The sequence below is a fragment of the Diaporthe citri genome (assembly GCF_014595645.1).
Source record: "Diaporthe citri strain NFHF-8-4 chromosome Unknown scaffold_6, whole genome shotgun sequence".
NCBI lineage: Eukaryota > Fungi > Ascomycota > Sordariomycetes > Diaporthales > Diaporthaceae > Diaporthe > Diaporthe citri.
The window spans coordinates 2,771,973-2,787,941 of NW_025064851.1; the positions used below are offsets into that span (position 1 = coordinate 2,771,973).

Sequence of the window (15,969 nt, forward strand, 5' to 3'; positions counted from 1 at the left end):
AAAAGATACTGTGTCGCATGTAACTTGCTGGGCTAGTTGGCCCGGCCACGAGGCAGGCCACATCAACCAGAAGAAAATGAAGCCAATAGTGTAGCCTCTGATTGAGAGCGACCTCGTCGATGGTGGCGAGAGCCACGGCAGAAGCAAACCTTGCCGGATCACCGACCAAGACACCAGGGGCCGGCGAAGTTGGCTAACCTCAAAGCCGTCACTGACTTGCTGACCTTGCCGAGCCTTCACGGTGGTTCTCGACGCAGCAAATAATAAAGATGCCAGTCCACAGAAGCACGCGGCCCGCCGGTGGGTATTTGCGCCCTACGGTGTTCCTTGGAACAGTTGTCGGGACCTGAGAAGCGGTCTGTCCTCGACAATGGACTGCCGAGAAAGGGAAAGCGCCCGCTTGTCAGTCGGTCGGTTACAAGATATTTGCTCCTCTGAGTTGTCTACACGTATTGCTGGTTGGATGGGTGGGTAGCGGGCAGGCTGGGCAGGCTGGCTGATCGGCATGCCGTCGGTTGTTATTGTGATCTCTGGGCTTGAGTAACCCCTGCCCGCTTCCAATATTCGCTTGCTCCGGCGTGGGGAGTTGCAGGGGATACGACGAGAGGAGCCAGGAAAAATTGGAGGGGCAAAAAAAAAAAGGAAGCCTGGGCGTTCGGACCGCTCTTTCGAAGGGTTCGGGACTTTTTTTCCCTTTCGCAACGAACAAGCGGTGCCCAGGCCCCCGCCCTCCCCAAAAGCCAAACCGTGATTTCGCTTCGAGGTCATGACCGGCCCACTTGACGGGCTCGCACGCAGGGCACTATGCGCAGGCCACCCCGATCTTCGCCAGGCCAGGAAGAGAATCAGGTTCGAAGGTTTGACCGAGAACCAGGGTAAGTGGCGGTCAGTGCTTCGTTGACGAGCATGAGGCCGTGGTCACGGGGGGCCCGCTGGGTCGCTGGGACGCCAGCATCGGATCGTTCGTTGTCTCGATCCAACTTTGTTGTTCTTGCTGCTGCTGCTGCTGCTGGGCGGTGGGTGGTCGTTGTCGCGGTCGATGAAACGTACGGGTGGCAGTCTACCGAAGCATCTTTGAGAGCGCTGGCAAGACGGCACGACTGCAAGAATGCAAGACTGGCGAGGTTGCAGCGTGCGGAATGAAAAGCCGTGATCTTGACGTCTGCACTGTGACGAGATTTTCAACGCCATCCCCACTTTCAGGGCGAGCCCTTGTCGAACCAGGCGAGAATGACCATCAATGAAGGGCTGAGAAACAGAGGCGATTTGCCAATTGAAACAGCCTACGAGTGGTCCAGAACAGAAGTTGCCTGGCTCACAGGGCTTGCCGGCGCAGCACCTACTGCCTGCCTACCTTCCTTGGTAACTACGTCGCCGCCTGGTATCCCCCGAAGTTATTCCTGACGGCGACTTTGTCCTTGTGCCTGCATTGCATCTTCGGACAGCGGGCCGCGCCTCGTCTCTCCAACCCCAAGCCGACCTGGGTATCGTCCTCTCGAGGACAAAACTGAGTGACTGGGGCACTAAGCCAGCGGCAACTCACACATGCGAGGGCTGGTCTAGGCTAGGCCACAGCTGTGATGGCCATATGGGCGCGGTGCTACCTAGGTCATAATGTCACCACGCGAGCGCGCCGCCAGCCTCATCACACGTATACGCACGCACACGAGGCGGTCCAGACAGGCACAGAATCCACCACAGCCCTTGACATCTCAGCTGAAGCTGTCAACGCCTCAGTATACCCCTGCCCGGATCTGACATGCCAGGCGACCAAAGCGATCAGTGACACCTCACCGTTGCGGTCATCTGCAAGGTTCACCGGCAGGGTTGGCTAGGGCCGCCGCCGCCGCCTCCGTCGCGATGAGGTCAAAATCAGCTCATTGTCCAGGACGCCTGTCGGGAATGGCACCAAGGGGCCCTCGCAGGACGTGATTCACCTTCCCCTCTGGGCCCCTCTGGGCCGTCAGTGCCCGCTCCGCCGCTTGTCCAGTCTCTTGTTTGAGATTTGCGTGGAGAAAGAGACGGACAGGGCGGGCGAGTCTGGCTCGCTCTGTGCGCTTTCGCCAGCCCCAATTCTGCGTTTCAACGGGCGCCCGTCAGCAGTCCAGCCAGCCGGCCTCAATCGGAGATGTGATCTGATACGTCAAGATCGCCCCGGGGTGAGAAGTGACAGCTGCTCGTCTACGGCGCAACCCCCGTACTACAGTCACAGCACGGTACAAGCGCAGGGCCATGCAGCTAAACCGTGATCCATTGCAAGCGGGAATGGGTTGACCACCCCAGCTGCTCAGCAAGATGCGGACTGGACTGTGCTCTGCTGTGCTGTGTTTTTTTGCATGGCCAGGCACCATGCCCCATGCCTGCCTGCAAGCTGTAATGAGCAAGAACAGCACCCCTTTCACGCCACGAGGTCCACCACGCCCTGCGGCAATGCTGGACGACGCCGGAGTGTTCTTTTCCCACTTCTCCCTTGTTTACTCACAGCCTCTCTGGATGCCTCGGTGCCACCGGCCGGGCTGTCCTGACGCTCTTGACCCGTTCTTTGGTCAGGATCATCCTTCTACGGAGACGTCACACAGATGAGCTTTAGCAATGTTCAGGGCTCTTCCTTCCAGCAGCAAGCTCCGCGCGATCCGTCCCAGCCCTTGACACTGGGTAGGGTGAATAGGGAAGCAAAAAAAAAAGGAAAAAAGGGAGGCGCCCACCGGCCTGTCCATACATAGTGCTGGGACGGGGTCTGTCCGCTTGTTAGATGCCACCATCGACCTGCATTTTCTGGGGCAGCGTCGGCCACGTTTTTGCCTCATGCCGGTCCGCCTATCCATTGCCACTCGTAGAAAATTCCAGACGGACTGGCTGCGCTAGATCTGTTTCGTCTTTTCTTAGAACAGCAGAAGCCGTGGCGTGTCAAGCCCGGGGATACAACACGGGCCGTACCCCCTTCAAAAGTTTTCGCCATTGCTGTTGGCAAGTTAGCCTTTTGACTACGAAATGAGCTCGCCTCCTCCGCTATTTGGAGTCGCAGCGGCTGGCTGGGTGGTAATCGTGTGGACAGCACTCCTCGCATCCACGGAAACACCACATGAGCACCAGGGCCAGGGATCAGGGCCGCGGATGTAGCTTTATGCAATAAGGCGAGACGTCGTGGTGGTGTAGTGGTGTGGATGTGGGCTCCATGGGCGAGACAGTCAAGTGGGACAGCACACCCCATTCCAGGAAGCATGCACCACACACCTGCACCGCGCTGCTGCACGCACATGCATGCTGCGCAGCCGAAGCGACCATTGCCTTTCACCGCCCTGTCCCACGACCCCGCAAAGACCAGTCAGTAGGCTGACTATCCCATCCTATCTTGCTCAGAGCTTGCTGTGCAGTGCTAGCATACCGTGAGCTATCTTGCTGTGTCGCACGGCACAGCAGTCGCAAGCGCAGGCAGACTACCTATGCCGTGCAGGAGGGCATCAGCCGTCCAAGAAGAAGCATCCGATCAGGGCGCCGCAGTCCAGGCCCTAAAGGCTCTGCCGGGGCAATCTCAAGACAGAGGGCGCGTATCATCCCCACTGTCGGAATCAATGCTGCAAATTCTGCCATGCACGGTTGTGCCTCCCAATCCCGACATGGGGTGAGTAGGGGTGGGTGGGTGGTGGGAGGTGATGGACCAAGCGCGAGCAAGCACCTTTTTTTTTTCCCCCTCAGCAAGAGCAGGCACTGGCTGATGGCGAGTGATTGAGTGAGTGACTGAGTGAACGAGTGAGCGACTGGTTGGCTAGCTTTCGTGCTTCGTCATGGCTGCCTCCACAAGCTTCACCGTTTTGACTCCGTTCCGGCAGGCCAACCCCTGCTCCCTGGGCCCGTGGGGCCCCTGCCCGTGCTCCAACCTTGTCAGAGGTACCTGGCGCGCTGCGTGCATTGCTAGTGCAAATTTTGTCACGGTGGGGCCCCTCGCTTTCCTCCTGTGGTGGGCTCACTGCGCGCCCTCCTGCCTCTCTCTCTCTCTCTCTGCGAGTCTGTGCCTGTGCCTGTGCCTGTGCCTGTGCCTCAGCGATCCTCCGTTGTCATGTCATATGCGTTACACGCACACGGTCGAGAGCATCCCAGCCGGTCAGGTACGTACTCTACCGTCCAGTACCGTCGCAATACCGCAGGGCACGGCACAGTATCACACGCCGGGCAGGTACCGTCGATGCTTTTTTGAGCTGGGCCTGGAGCTGGGGCTGGACGTCGGTTGATGGTTGACGATTGATGATTGACTGATTGACGGACTGATTGGAGAAGTAAAGCGGGCAGCCTCTCTCTCCCTGACCGTCCCGCCCTGGCCTGTCGCTCGAGTCGAGTCGAGCCGAGTCAATTCTCTGGTCCTCTGCCATCAAATCGCATTGCATTGCATCGTACGTATCGCATCGCATCGCACTGCCCGGTCGCGTCGCGAAACGTTCGTGCACTCTGGCTTTTTTCCCCCCTTCCCTCCCACCTCTCTCCCTCACCCCTCGTCCCGCCCTGTCGCCAGCCCAGTCGCCAGCCCAGTCGAGTCTATTGGCAGGCAGGCAAGCAGACAGCTAGACAGACACAGACAGAGACATACAGGCGGAGACTGACGGACGAAGCTCGTTGTCGACGTCCCCTCTCCCATCCGGACGCTCGACTCTTTTTCTGAGTTTTCGCTTGGCCCTCGATTTCGGCATTTCCTTCCTCCATCTCGCCAGGATCCACCTCTCTCAAATCCACAGACCTGCCAAACCCCTAGCTCGTTTGTTCCTCGGCCAGTGCGTACTTGACCGGTCAAACCTGGCGCGTGCTGTGGCTTGTCCTGTCCTGTCCCGTCCAGCCCAGCCCAGCCCAGTTTTCGGTTTCCAGCTCCTGTTCCTGTTCCTGATCCAGTCAGTTCCTGGGCGTTTGGGAAGTGGTCTGTCCAAAAGTGCCACCGTCGCCGTCACCGGCACCGTCGCCGTCCCTGCCCGCTGCTGCCACTGCCCACTTGCCCGCCTCCCACTGCTACTGCTACCGCTGCTACTGCCACTGCTACTTCTTGCATCAGTCGGCCCAAGCAAGCAGACGCAGCAAGTCAGTGCCTCGTACCCTGTTGGCCAAGCAGGATCTGGGACTGTTCCTGTCTCTGGCTCGTCGCTGCCCAACCGTCGATCAATCTCGTGCTTATCCTGCCCCCCGCGCGCGACGACTCTGGACGACGCTACGGTTCGATACGCAGCACTACCTCGCGCCTCAAGCTTACCTTACCTTACCTTGCACGCATGCAGGCTCAAGCCTATGCCCAGTCCAGCTACACTACCACATACCACTCACTGTCTGCCTCTTTCAAACCTAAACCTTGTGCCGGCCTGGACCTCTGACGCACAATCATTACAAGCTGCCGGGCTTTTCGCACACGCGCCAACGACCACGTTTTGACGAGATCCTGATCCTGTCCCCGTACCAGTCAGGGTCACCCTCAGGCCTCGCAAGCTCGCCCTCCATCCGCCGTGCGCTTATTTGCACCCTGACCTGGCCTGTCCATCCGTACCTCCCGGAAGCCCACAGTCAGGCCTGCCTCACCCTGCCTTACCTGGGCCGTTTCTACCCAGACCCAGCCTGCTGCCGTAACAGCAGCAAGCAGGCAAGCACAAGCACTTCTCATATCTCGGCATCTGCTGGTCAAATATCGCTTTGTCCAGGCCAATAAGACTGCAAGCTCCACGATCCATCCCAACCCCGGACTCGATCGATCATACAGTAACTGTGCCTTGATCGCTCGACGCCCCCGAGGCCCTGCGCACATTCCTCCATCGCCAACCCGTACGGTCCAGGGCCAGTTTCTCTCACAGTACTACTACGTACTGCCGCGCCCGCCTCGGATACGTACCTCTTACCAACCAGGACCTTGGCCTTCTCGAATCTCTCTACCCTTGTCCGGTCTGATCCCGGCTCACCATCACCAAGCTCTGGCTCTGGCTCTGGCTCTGGCTCTGGCTCTCGCTCTCAGGCGCAGCACGTCCAGCTCCTCAGCTTCCACCTCCCAGCTCCTCCCAGCTCCCGGTCCCGGCCCCGGCTTCTAAGTCTCAGGTCTCAGGCCCAGATTTCCTTGTCGTCAACCCTTCGAGACTTGCCCTCTCCGCCCTCGCTCCTTGTACCTACCAGTGCTGCCAAAAGAAGAGTCCTGGGCGATCTGCCCGTAGAGTCGCACACGGGCATCCACCCCATGGCCTCCGCGGCTGCGCTTGCTGCCTGACTTTGCGCCGTTGCTGTTGGCTGTGCTCCTTTTGCTCTGAGGCTTGCTCTGTGCTGAAGCTGCTCTCCGCCCCCCCCCCCCCAGACACGGTGCCCTAACTCGTTCTCAAATTTCATCTCTTTTTTCCGGGGTCCAGGTATTCATGTACCTGCTTCACATATACCTTACCTCCTTGAAGCATGGACCAAGGGCATGAAAGCAAGCGGCCGCGCCTCTCGACTGGTCCTCCCTCGTGGCCAGCGGGGCCATCACATCATGGTGTCTCGCTGCCGCATCCCGGGCCACCTTTATCTGCTGCCCACCATCCACACCCACCATCTCTTCCTCCTCCTACCTCTTCTCAGTACTCGCCCTCACCGCATCTCTCTCACCCTCCCCATACCTTCCCTCACCGTCCTCAAGAACTGCACGCGCCTCATCAGCAGCCGCCACCACCGCAGCACTTTGATGACCGCCGACAACATGAGCCAGAGAGGTACTCTCACATCCAGGACACCCATCACCAGCCCCCTCCCTCTCCAGCGCATCAACAGTACCCGCCCCCTGGATATCAACCTGCGAACCGAGAGTCTATGGTGAAGAGAGAGTCCGACGACGTCACGCTGCCCCAGCTCCGCAGGCCCAACTCCACCGGCAACGGCCCCGAGCAGTCTCTCCCGCCTCCCCCTCCGCATGTTGGCCCTCATCCTCCGGGCCATATGGAGGAGAGGAGGCACATGAGTTACGACAACGGTCCGGGGCAGATGTACCGGCATCAGAACTACCCTCCCCCGCCTCCCACACCGTTGCCGCCTCATCCTCAGCCACCACCTACCCCGTATGACCAGAGTCCAATGTACCCCCCGCCGATGGGACCGGACGGTCCCTATCCCATCACTGCATACACAGCCGCGAGCAAACGGAAGTCTCAGAGAGCATCGCAGGTACGTTCTCGACAACTACCAGGCAGGCGAGGTGAACGGCCCACTTACAAATTTCCAGGCATGTGAGAGCTGCCGACAGCTCAAGGCAAAATGCGACGAGAACAAGCCCTGCAAAAACTGTACTGACAAGAACATAAACTGTCAATATCGCGATCCAGCACCCAAGCAGTGAGTGGTGTAGTCTAACTTTGTGGGGAAGTTCCCTGTTTTCTCTGACCCGCAACCCTGTAGGCAAGACAAGGCAACGCAAGACATACTGGATGCCATGAAGAGCATGCTGCAGTCGTACGACGAGAAGTTTACTGCTGGTCTGGGCGAAGTGAGATCCGAAATCCGGGAGCTCAGGGGCGAGATCCGAACAGGATCTTCTCATAGCATGCAGGAGCCACCAGAGCTGGATGACTACGTGAAAGAGGAGCCGAGAGCAGTAACTCCGCAACCGATTGCGGAGGTTGACGAAACTCCTTCTTCCTCGCCCGGTGACGATATAGCGAACGGCGCGCCGGACCCACATTCTGCAGCCAAAAGGATGCGACTGTTGGAGGACGAAGAGGGAAACGAGGAACCACCCGGAAACCCAGTTCAGCCGGCGCCACCACCATTCCCTCACAACCACACGACTCCGGCGGGGCGACTTCTCATGTGGCCCGCTGTCAGAAAGCTTGTGAAGCCGCTGCTGGATCGCGAGCACATCAAATACATCGAGATCTACCCGCAGCGATACGAGGAAGACCGCGGCGAACTACCTCTTTTCGGACGCGGTGAAGGGTCAACCTCGCGTGCAGTAGACCGCGATTCCACATACGATCATATGGACATACCAGACGATGCCTCGGTTGGCGATCACCCATCCCCGTCGGGTGGTACCGACTGGGGCCCGATTGGGGGTCTGTCCCCACCCGGTGGCTACCCAGCCGACTTGCGAGCCCAGAATCGTTCGGAAGGCGTTCTGGATTTCGATGCCGTGAAGGTTCACAGTTATGTGGAGCACTACAAGAACTACATACAGAACATGCACCCCTTGATCCCCCCAGGAGACCTAGACGCCATGGTTTACACATTCCTGGAGGAAGTGTCCAATAACCCAAGTGGTACCAAAAAACACAGCAGGGTTGCCGCGTTCACTAATCACCAAGAAAGGCCGGCTCAACCGTCATTCGAACACGAGAAGAAGCGCAAACGTTCGCCCATCCCTAACGGTGTGGAACCCGGACCGGCGCCGAAGAGGCCGAAGCCCCAACGCTCTGTCCAACATGCGTTGGTCCTGCTCGTTCTCGCACTGGGAAAGATTTGCATGTGGAGGGACCGAAAGCTACCAGACCCTCCAGAGAAAGAGATGCCAAATTCAGGGTCCCCGCTTGTCCGAAATGGCCATATAACCTCACCAAATCATGGCTCCCCGCCATCCAGTGCTCTCTCTCAGTCTCCTGGGCAAGCTGGCTTGCCATCACCGAAGGACCAGGAGCGCCCAGGTGCCAGCCGACGCTCGTCGATGCAAGCTTCCGGGGTGCAAGCACCAACCAGTGCCGCGTCCCCTGCGCCACCGAAGAAGAACTATGAAATCATACCGGGTCTCGAGTACTTCGCATATGCGACTGATATCCTGGGCAACCACTTCGGCAGTTACAAGCTGAACTACATCCAAGCCCACATTCTTGCCTGTCTCTATTATGGACAGCTCGGACGCGTGATACCTAGCTTCCGTCACATCAGATTTGCATGTTCGGCAATCATTGACAAGCTTCAGCCGTGAGTAATGACATTTTTTCCTGTATAGAATACCCGCTGACAATCGCAGGTCCATGGACCGATTGAAACGGGAGGCTGGATGGGGCTCGGAAGACCAGGAAGTTCTTCCTAAACCACAGGAGGGCTCCGAACCAGAAAAGAACAATGCTGTAGACACCAAGCTTCTCATCGCGTTCTGGTCGTGTTGTCAGTTGGAGAGGTAAGTGGTCCACTCTGGTCCCCGTTGTATCGAGCCATTCCTCTGACTGCTGCAGTGACATTCTCGCTGAGTTGAACCTGATTCCCTCTGGGATTCTCCAATACGAGGATTTACTACCGTACCCGAACCTAGCGGTAATGCAAGACCAGCTGGGCTTCTCAGATGCCGTTGCATTCAGCTACGCCGCACAGCTCTACTTGCGGAAACGGCTGAACAGAATCTCCGGTTCACTCTATGATCCCAACAAGAAGCCTGATGCTGCGCAACAGAGGGCCATCCTGGCCGAGATCGAAGAAGACCTGGTAAACCGAAGCCATGTATGGCTCGGAATGTACAGGTTTGAAAGGAGCGACGCGCCGGCCAGAGACATCCTGTCCGCACGCATCCGGGCCAAGTTTTGGGGGGCCAACGTCATCACCTACCGTCCGTCGATCAAGACCGTGCTCGACTTTTCACACAAGCGCAACAATGCCTTTTCGGAAGACTCGGAGCGAGCCATTCCACATGAAGACCCGGGCGGATGGGCTACTGTGAGAAGCGACGCAAGGAGTCCGAGTGACATTGACCCTATAGTTTTCGAGAACGCAAGAAAGGGGATTGATGCCGTCATCAAGAGTACTATGGCTTTCCACGGCCTGCAGGACAAACGCTTCATTATCACCAATGTTTTTGGAACGGCACATGCGTATGTACCCAATCCCCAACACTCATGTCAACTTGTCTCTTGATGCTGACTTGGCTAAAGGCAATGGGGCAACCTGATCACGCTCGCTGCTGCCTACCATGACCCGCTGCTCGGAGAGTTTGTCGACGAAAAACTGCTACGACAACTTTTGAGGAAAACGATTGAGTTCTTTGAGATTGTGGCCCAGGACACTAGCAGTCTCGCTGTAGACCTTCGGGTCCTCCAAGGCTTGGAGGAGGGATTGCCCTCCCAGGAGCAGCTGAGCGCAAGCAGGAACCTCATGCCCCCCGGAACTTACGACAACCGCGCAATGCCGTCGTACACGTCCAGCGGGCCAACACCTCACTCGGGAGCTGGCCCCAGCCCGATTACGCCAGGTGATCTGACCCAGGGTCACTCAACTCCGATGGAATTCTAGGGATGGGAATTGTGTTTGGCTCCAGGCAGCATGCCACCACTCGGAAGGCGAAATTTCCTTTGTTCCACGATTAGGACGCTGTGTTCGCACGCAGAGCCAACTCGGCACATCGAAGATGGTGAGAGCTTGCCCTCTGGCGAAACGGCTCGGGGAGAGCGAGAGACCCGACCCAACCGAGGGAAAAGGAGGACAATGAAGCACACTGGCGACCCGCGACTCTATATCCCTGTTACTCGGGGTCGGGCAACCAGCCTGTGTGTATAATGCTCATTGAATCGTTATTCAAGTTACGATAAAACATTACTTGTTGGCAGAGATTCAACGGCTTCAAAGGAGATGAGGAAAGAGGGGTAATTATCAGGAACAACAGCATAGGAAACGGAACGGAATGGAACGAAAGGTAGAATATCGACAAAAGTCTTTCGGGGTTCGCGCCCAGGGGAAGAAGCACCCAGTCTGAGCAGCAACGTCGTCACACTCGCACAACAAACAGTCATCGGGCTTTTCTGGCTTCGTTTAATAATACCCAACGGGACAAATGGGGAGGAGACGGGAATCAACAACTGGTACTTTGGGGGTTCTACATGGTGGGAGAGGAGGAAACTGGCACGGTTTGCATAGCGAAAACAAAACATTTGGCGGGCAGTCTGGTATGGTCTGGTCTGTACGGTTTTTGGACATTTTTCTCTTTATTTCTTGTTTTTTCCCCATGGATCGCATCATGTTCCCTGTTCCATCATCATCATTGAAAAGAGAGGGTGGGATGGGAGGAGATACCACTCATATGTCCGGACACGTTTTCCTGTTGGTCACTTGGTTTACATTTAACCTCTACATGTCATTTTTTGCGCGCGCTCTCCCGCATCATCTAGCCTTGGGTCGCTTGTGCCTTTTAACAAGTGGGAGTGAAAGGGGGGAGGGGGATCGTGCGCATGTGTGTTGATATAGCAGTATGTGTGCAATGGGGCCTGTTGACAGGAGACCTAGAAGTTTGGGAAACAACAGAGATCTCGTCGCAAACAAGTCAGAACGAACGAGCGGGCGGTCAGTGTAAGTGACGCGCTGGGGGCACCATGACGCGCACACAAACAACCCCAGATTTAGAACTCGAGGTCCGTAATTGGATAATAATGTTGCCCCCCAGGTCCTGGTCCTCCCTGTCCTTTTTTGCTCCTGCGCGATGGACGTTAGCGTTGCAAAGGGGAAGGGCCCTGCCGGCCCCCCTTTGTTCGTATTGATCAAATCCCACCAACTTCGAGGCCTGGCAGGAAATGCCCCATGGCGGGGAGGTAATAACTCCTTGCCTATCTCTACCCTATGAATAAAGTTGTCTGAAACCCAGCCCGATCATACCTCAAACCTCCAAAACCCAACACACGGCCCAGCTCGCTCCGCGGACGGACGGGGCGCTGGATGTAAATGTCACCGTTTCTTTTGCTCACAGCAACGTGATGATCAGACAAAGCCACCCGTCCGGGTAGGCCGCCTCGCGCATCAGATCCTCCAGGGGCGCGGAGAAGGGGACCGGCGCGCCGTGCAGTACAACGTTGGCCAGCACGGGGTCGCGGCTGCTGGGGAACAGGGACGGCAGCAGGCCGCGCAGCACGGGGCCGAGGGTCTGTGGGCTACCTGGAGAGGTGGGGGCCAGAGAGGTGAGTTGTCAAGCGTGAAACGAAACATGATATTGGGGGGGGGGGCAAAAGGGGAGGAAGGTATGGCAGGGCAGAGGAGGCAGGTGAAGGCGAAGGGGTGGGGGGAGGCAAATGATGGGCGCGGGACAGGTGTCACTCACGATTTGCCGACCGAAGGGGCACGAGCGACTGCATCACCCTGAAGCTGCCAGGCGCCGCGGACGCCGCCCCGCTGGTGGAGGGGTCTGGCGGTGAGGAAGGGATGTAGATGCGAATTGGGACGTGTTTGAGCGGTGTCGGCGGGTTCAAGAGCTGCGAGTTGACCTTTGAGAAGGAGGCGTAGTCGTCTAAGCGAGCAGTTAGCAGGGTCAAAGCCCAGCAGATTCCATTCTGCCGTGCGCAGATAGCTGCGGATCCGGGATGGCGTGCAGGACTTTGACAGGCGTGACGGGGCCCCGCAGAACCCCCCACCGTCTCAGAGATGAAAGGAGCAGGGCAGGCCACCTGTCAGTCGGCTTGACGGCGGTGACGTGCATGATGCTATGATGCTGGACCGCCCTAAGCGAGGTGGAGTGGGTAAGGGGAGATCTGAGCGCCGGAGCAGATGGACGAAAAGCGGCAAGAGCGCTGCAACTGTGTGGATACTTCTCTCGAGGACGAGGACGGATGAAATGAGGAAGGGTGGGGGAGGTCAGAGAGCATGACACGTACTGTCCTGGACCGCGTTCCAAAGGGCGGTGGTGTGCTCCTTTGAGAGGCTCATGATCTGCTTTGCGTTGCCGTTGCGCACGAAGTCTGCCTGTTTGGGAGAGCAGCCCAGTCATTTGGTCAGCCTCGGCCGCCCCAATCCGTCGACACCCCTGGATGGGACTTGGACCTGGCCAGGAAGTGCCTGGTCTGGCCATGATCCATGACCCATCGCCCTTGTGGGAGGGCGGGCGGCGGCAACTGTGGCACTCACCTCCTTGACGCCGTTGAGAAACGTGTCCCCAATATCCCATTCGTCACCGTCTCCGACCTGCAGCTTCCACGGCAGCTGAGGCTGGTAGAGATCGACAAGCAGGCCGACGGTCAGGTTCCGCATCTGGACCTCCTCGTGGTGGAAACTGCTGCAGGGGGTGCCAAAGAAGGCCGACAATCTCGGCAGGAGCTGGGCCAGGTAGCTGAAGCGCGGCACAGAGGTGATGAAGGGGGTGCTGGGAGCCGCCTTGCGCGTGATGTAAAGGGGCACGCGTAGGCTCCAGAGCGTCTGCGGGATGCCCGCACTCGCACCCGCACCCGCATGCGCCTCTGCTGATTGCTGGCCGGGAACAGGCGACAATGGAGAGGGCGATGAGGCCATGAGTGCTGCTGGACCCTGGGCGCGCGGCCGGGTCGACACCGGGTTGATACTCTGGGTATGCAGGCGGCTGGGCACGAGGACAATCAAGAAGGCTGAGTGGTCGGCGAGGCCAGACAGGGGGCGCGGTGGCAATGGGGCCTGAAGACTTCCGAATGGCCTGGCTGCCCGGCAGTACGCGGTGATGGTATAGGGAGAGGTGAGGACAGGGCGAGTTGATTGGGGGCTGCGTAAGATGCTATTTCCGAGACGAGCAGCGCTCAGGGCTGGCCATGCCTGTGCTGCTCCTGTACTGCGTCACTGTATCTCCAGCCGCGTCCCGTCGACGACTGGCGACGCATCCGTCCTTGGCGGGCAGGTGCAGAGCAGCAACAGCAGTCTCTGGCCTGGCGTGGCGTGACGTGCGAGCTATGCAAGTCAAGTCAGGCCTGGGCGGCAGGGCTGCATGGGGTCTCGGGACAGCAAATGTTGACAGGTGACATGTTGCGTGCAGTGAGCCGGGCAGGGCGGAGCGGAGACCTCAGGCAGGAGCTCTCGAGGTCGCGCCACACACAGCCACCGCCCTGTTGCCGCGCGATAACCGCTGCGATAACGATAAGGGACGCCGCTCCCGCTGTCCCTCCCGTCTCTGGACGGTCTAGCGTAACGGTCAACGGCCCTACCCGCTCTGCCTCGAGGCTTCCTCTTGGCTTCCTCTTGGCTTCCTCTTGGCCTATTACCAGCACCACCAACATCAGCAGGAAACCAACAAGAATCTTTCTGCAGCTTGGCCTGAGCCCTGACGTTCCACCTGATCTGGCGACGGCAGATCCCACACACTGCCGCCATGTGGATCACGCCCGTTTTCACCATCCAACCTTGCAGCACTCGTCACAGTGCAACGGCGGCCTCATGGGGCCCTGCCCTCGAGCTTCCTGCGAGCTGGGGCCGCATATTGGCTTTTGTGAGACACGATCATTACCGGGGCATGCTCAAGCAGTGCTGGCTCAAAGCACGAAGGGTTACACCCACCCAGGAAATTGGCTGCCAAGGCCACGTGGCTGTGGAGTCTAGGCGGGAAGCAGGGAACGGAAGCGAGCCTCTCGATATTGACAGTCATCCTCGCGGGATCGCCTGTCAACGCCCAGCCGGCAACCACTCTGTCTTGCAATGCCGACCTCTTCGGCTTCAAACTATATACCGAAAAGCCACTCGGGCATTTCGACCCTGCTGACCTGCTGCCTTGCTCTCCCCCCCGAAGAAAAGTCGAAACAAAGCCGACAGCCCAACGGAAGCTCCAAAGATGCTCGGGGTAGACAACCACCTTGCCACGCCCGCTCCCAATTGAGTTTCTTATGACAGTTGTCAGTCCAAGCGCCGAGCAACTGCCTCGTATCGCACCTCGACCGGGGCGGGAAACACCACCACGCCGCGTACAGTGTGCGCCAAATGCGCCCCCAACAAATCTTGTCTTAGGATCTGATACGCGGGATTTATACGCCCCGTTTGCTGTGGTTTGTAACAGGTGCGGCCTGAGGCGTCTCCGTGCACATGGCAATCCGCAGCCAGGTGCTGTCGTTCGCCGGTCCGCTGGCCCTCGCGAGACGCGAGATAAGCGAGGGTATGATCTGCGTCGGGGATGTGCTATTTGCGTAGCACGTCAAAACAATAGTACCCTTCAGCCACGCTTCGAGACCTCGCCTGGCCATCATCGGACGACAGCAACATGTGCAGTACACCAGGTACAACGACCAAACCTGGGGATGCCCCCAGCTGTCGATCCCGTCGCGTCCCGTGAGTCACCGCAACGTCGGAGTCTAGACTTCCAAGCTCCCAAGCAGGGATTGCGACGGCAGGACGGCTGGTAGGATGGGGCGTGCGCATGCGTGCGCCGAAATCCCTCCAATGTCAATTCCCGAGTCAATGCAATAAGACTAAGGGAGGAAAAGGCAATTCGTACCATCCATCCTCCCCAAGGGACGACAAAGTTTAATCTCCGCTCCCTCGTGTTACAAGACATGCAACCTCTGCCGGTGGGAATCAAATCCACCCCGCCCCGTGCACAGACACACACACACACACACACACACACACACACACGCACACACACGCGTTCTACGCAATTACCGACGACCGCGGGCCCTACTTGTCCAGCCACCGCCAGCAGCCAGGGCCCCATGCCCCCATGCCCGACCCCCCATGCCCGCCCGCACGAGCTAAGAAGAGGTGTGTGTTTTTGTTCTTTTCTTTCGCTCCCGCCCCTTCCGCTGCGGCGCAGGGACGCACACGCACGCAAGGGGAAGGAGGGATCGACATCTGCGCGGGGGTCTCGGGGGTGCCTGGCCTACTGAACCTTATTTCCCAAAGCAAATAAGCGAGGGTTGCCACCCCACGGAAGCTTGCTCGCGACCGACCGTTTCGAGCCCGTCGACGTCGGTATGTGCTGTTTTGCTCTCCAACTCGCTCTCGATGCGAAGTCTATTCCAGTGTACACAGTGTGTCTTTTGGTACTGGCTAATTGCATGCTCGACTGGTCATCATTGTGGAGTGCGACAGTGGCGCTAAGCTTTGGGCAAACATGCCCCGATATGTGTTGTCAGCTCATTATCGCGACGACCGATTGTGCTGGCGGCCGAGTTGCTGTGCCTGCGACGCCAGATGGCTTGACATGTTGTCGACGAAGGCCCTGTAAATGTAGCACCTTTGCCAATCATGTGAAGACGCACCCTTGCGCTAGCAGGTTCCCCAGAGTCACAATTTATCAATTTATGTGCAGCAATAAGAATCAAATTCAACAGAATGGGCTTCAATTTTTCAAGTTGC

General features: G+C 58.2%; 2 protein-coding genes across 2 annotated transcripts; one reads left to right on the top strand and one right to left on the bottom strand.

Annotated features, from left to right (window-relative positions):
* Nucleotides 1-6,795: 6,795 nt before the first annotated feature.
* INS49_012767 (uncharacterized protein) lies at nucleotides 6,796-10,197 on the top strand (the record flags this gene model as incomplete). Its single annotated transcript, XM_043173469.1, has 6 exons — nucleotides 6,796-7,146; nucleotides 7,226-7,314; nucleotides 7,378-8,895; nucleotides 8,945-9,094; nucleotides 9,150-9,779; nucleotides 9,840-10,197. The coding sequence occupies 6 exons, from the start codon at nucleotides 6,796-6,798 to the stop codon at nucleotides 10,195-10,197; spliced, it is 3,096 nt and encodes a 1,031-aa protein (XP_043022766.1).
* A 1,438-nt stretch (nucleotides 10,198-11,635) lies between these two features.
* INS49_012768 (uncharacterized protein) lies at nucleotides 11,636-13,170 on the bottom strand (the record flags this gene model as incomplete). Its single annotated transcript, XM_043173470.1, has 4 exons — nucleotides 11,636-11,826; nucleotides 11,990-12,175; nucleotides 12,540-12,627; nucleotides 12,790-13,170. 4 exons carry the CDS (start codon nucleotides 13,168-13,170, stop codon nucleotides 11,636-11,638), a joined length of 846 nt encoding a protein of 281 aa, XP_043022767.1.
* Between the last annotated feature and the right edge of the window lie 2,799 nt (nucleotides 13,171-15,969).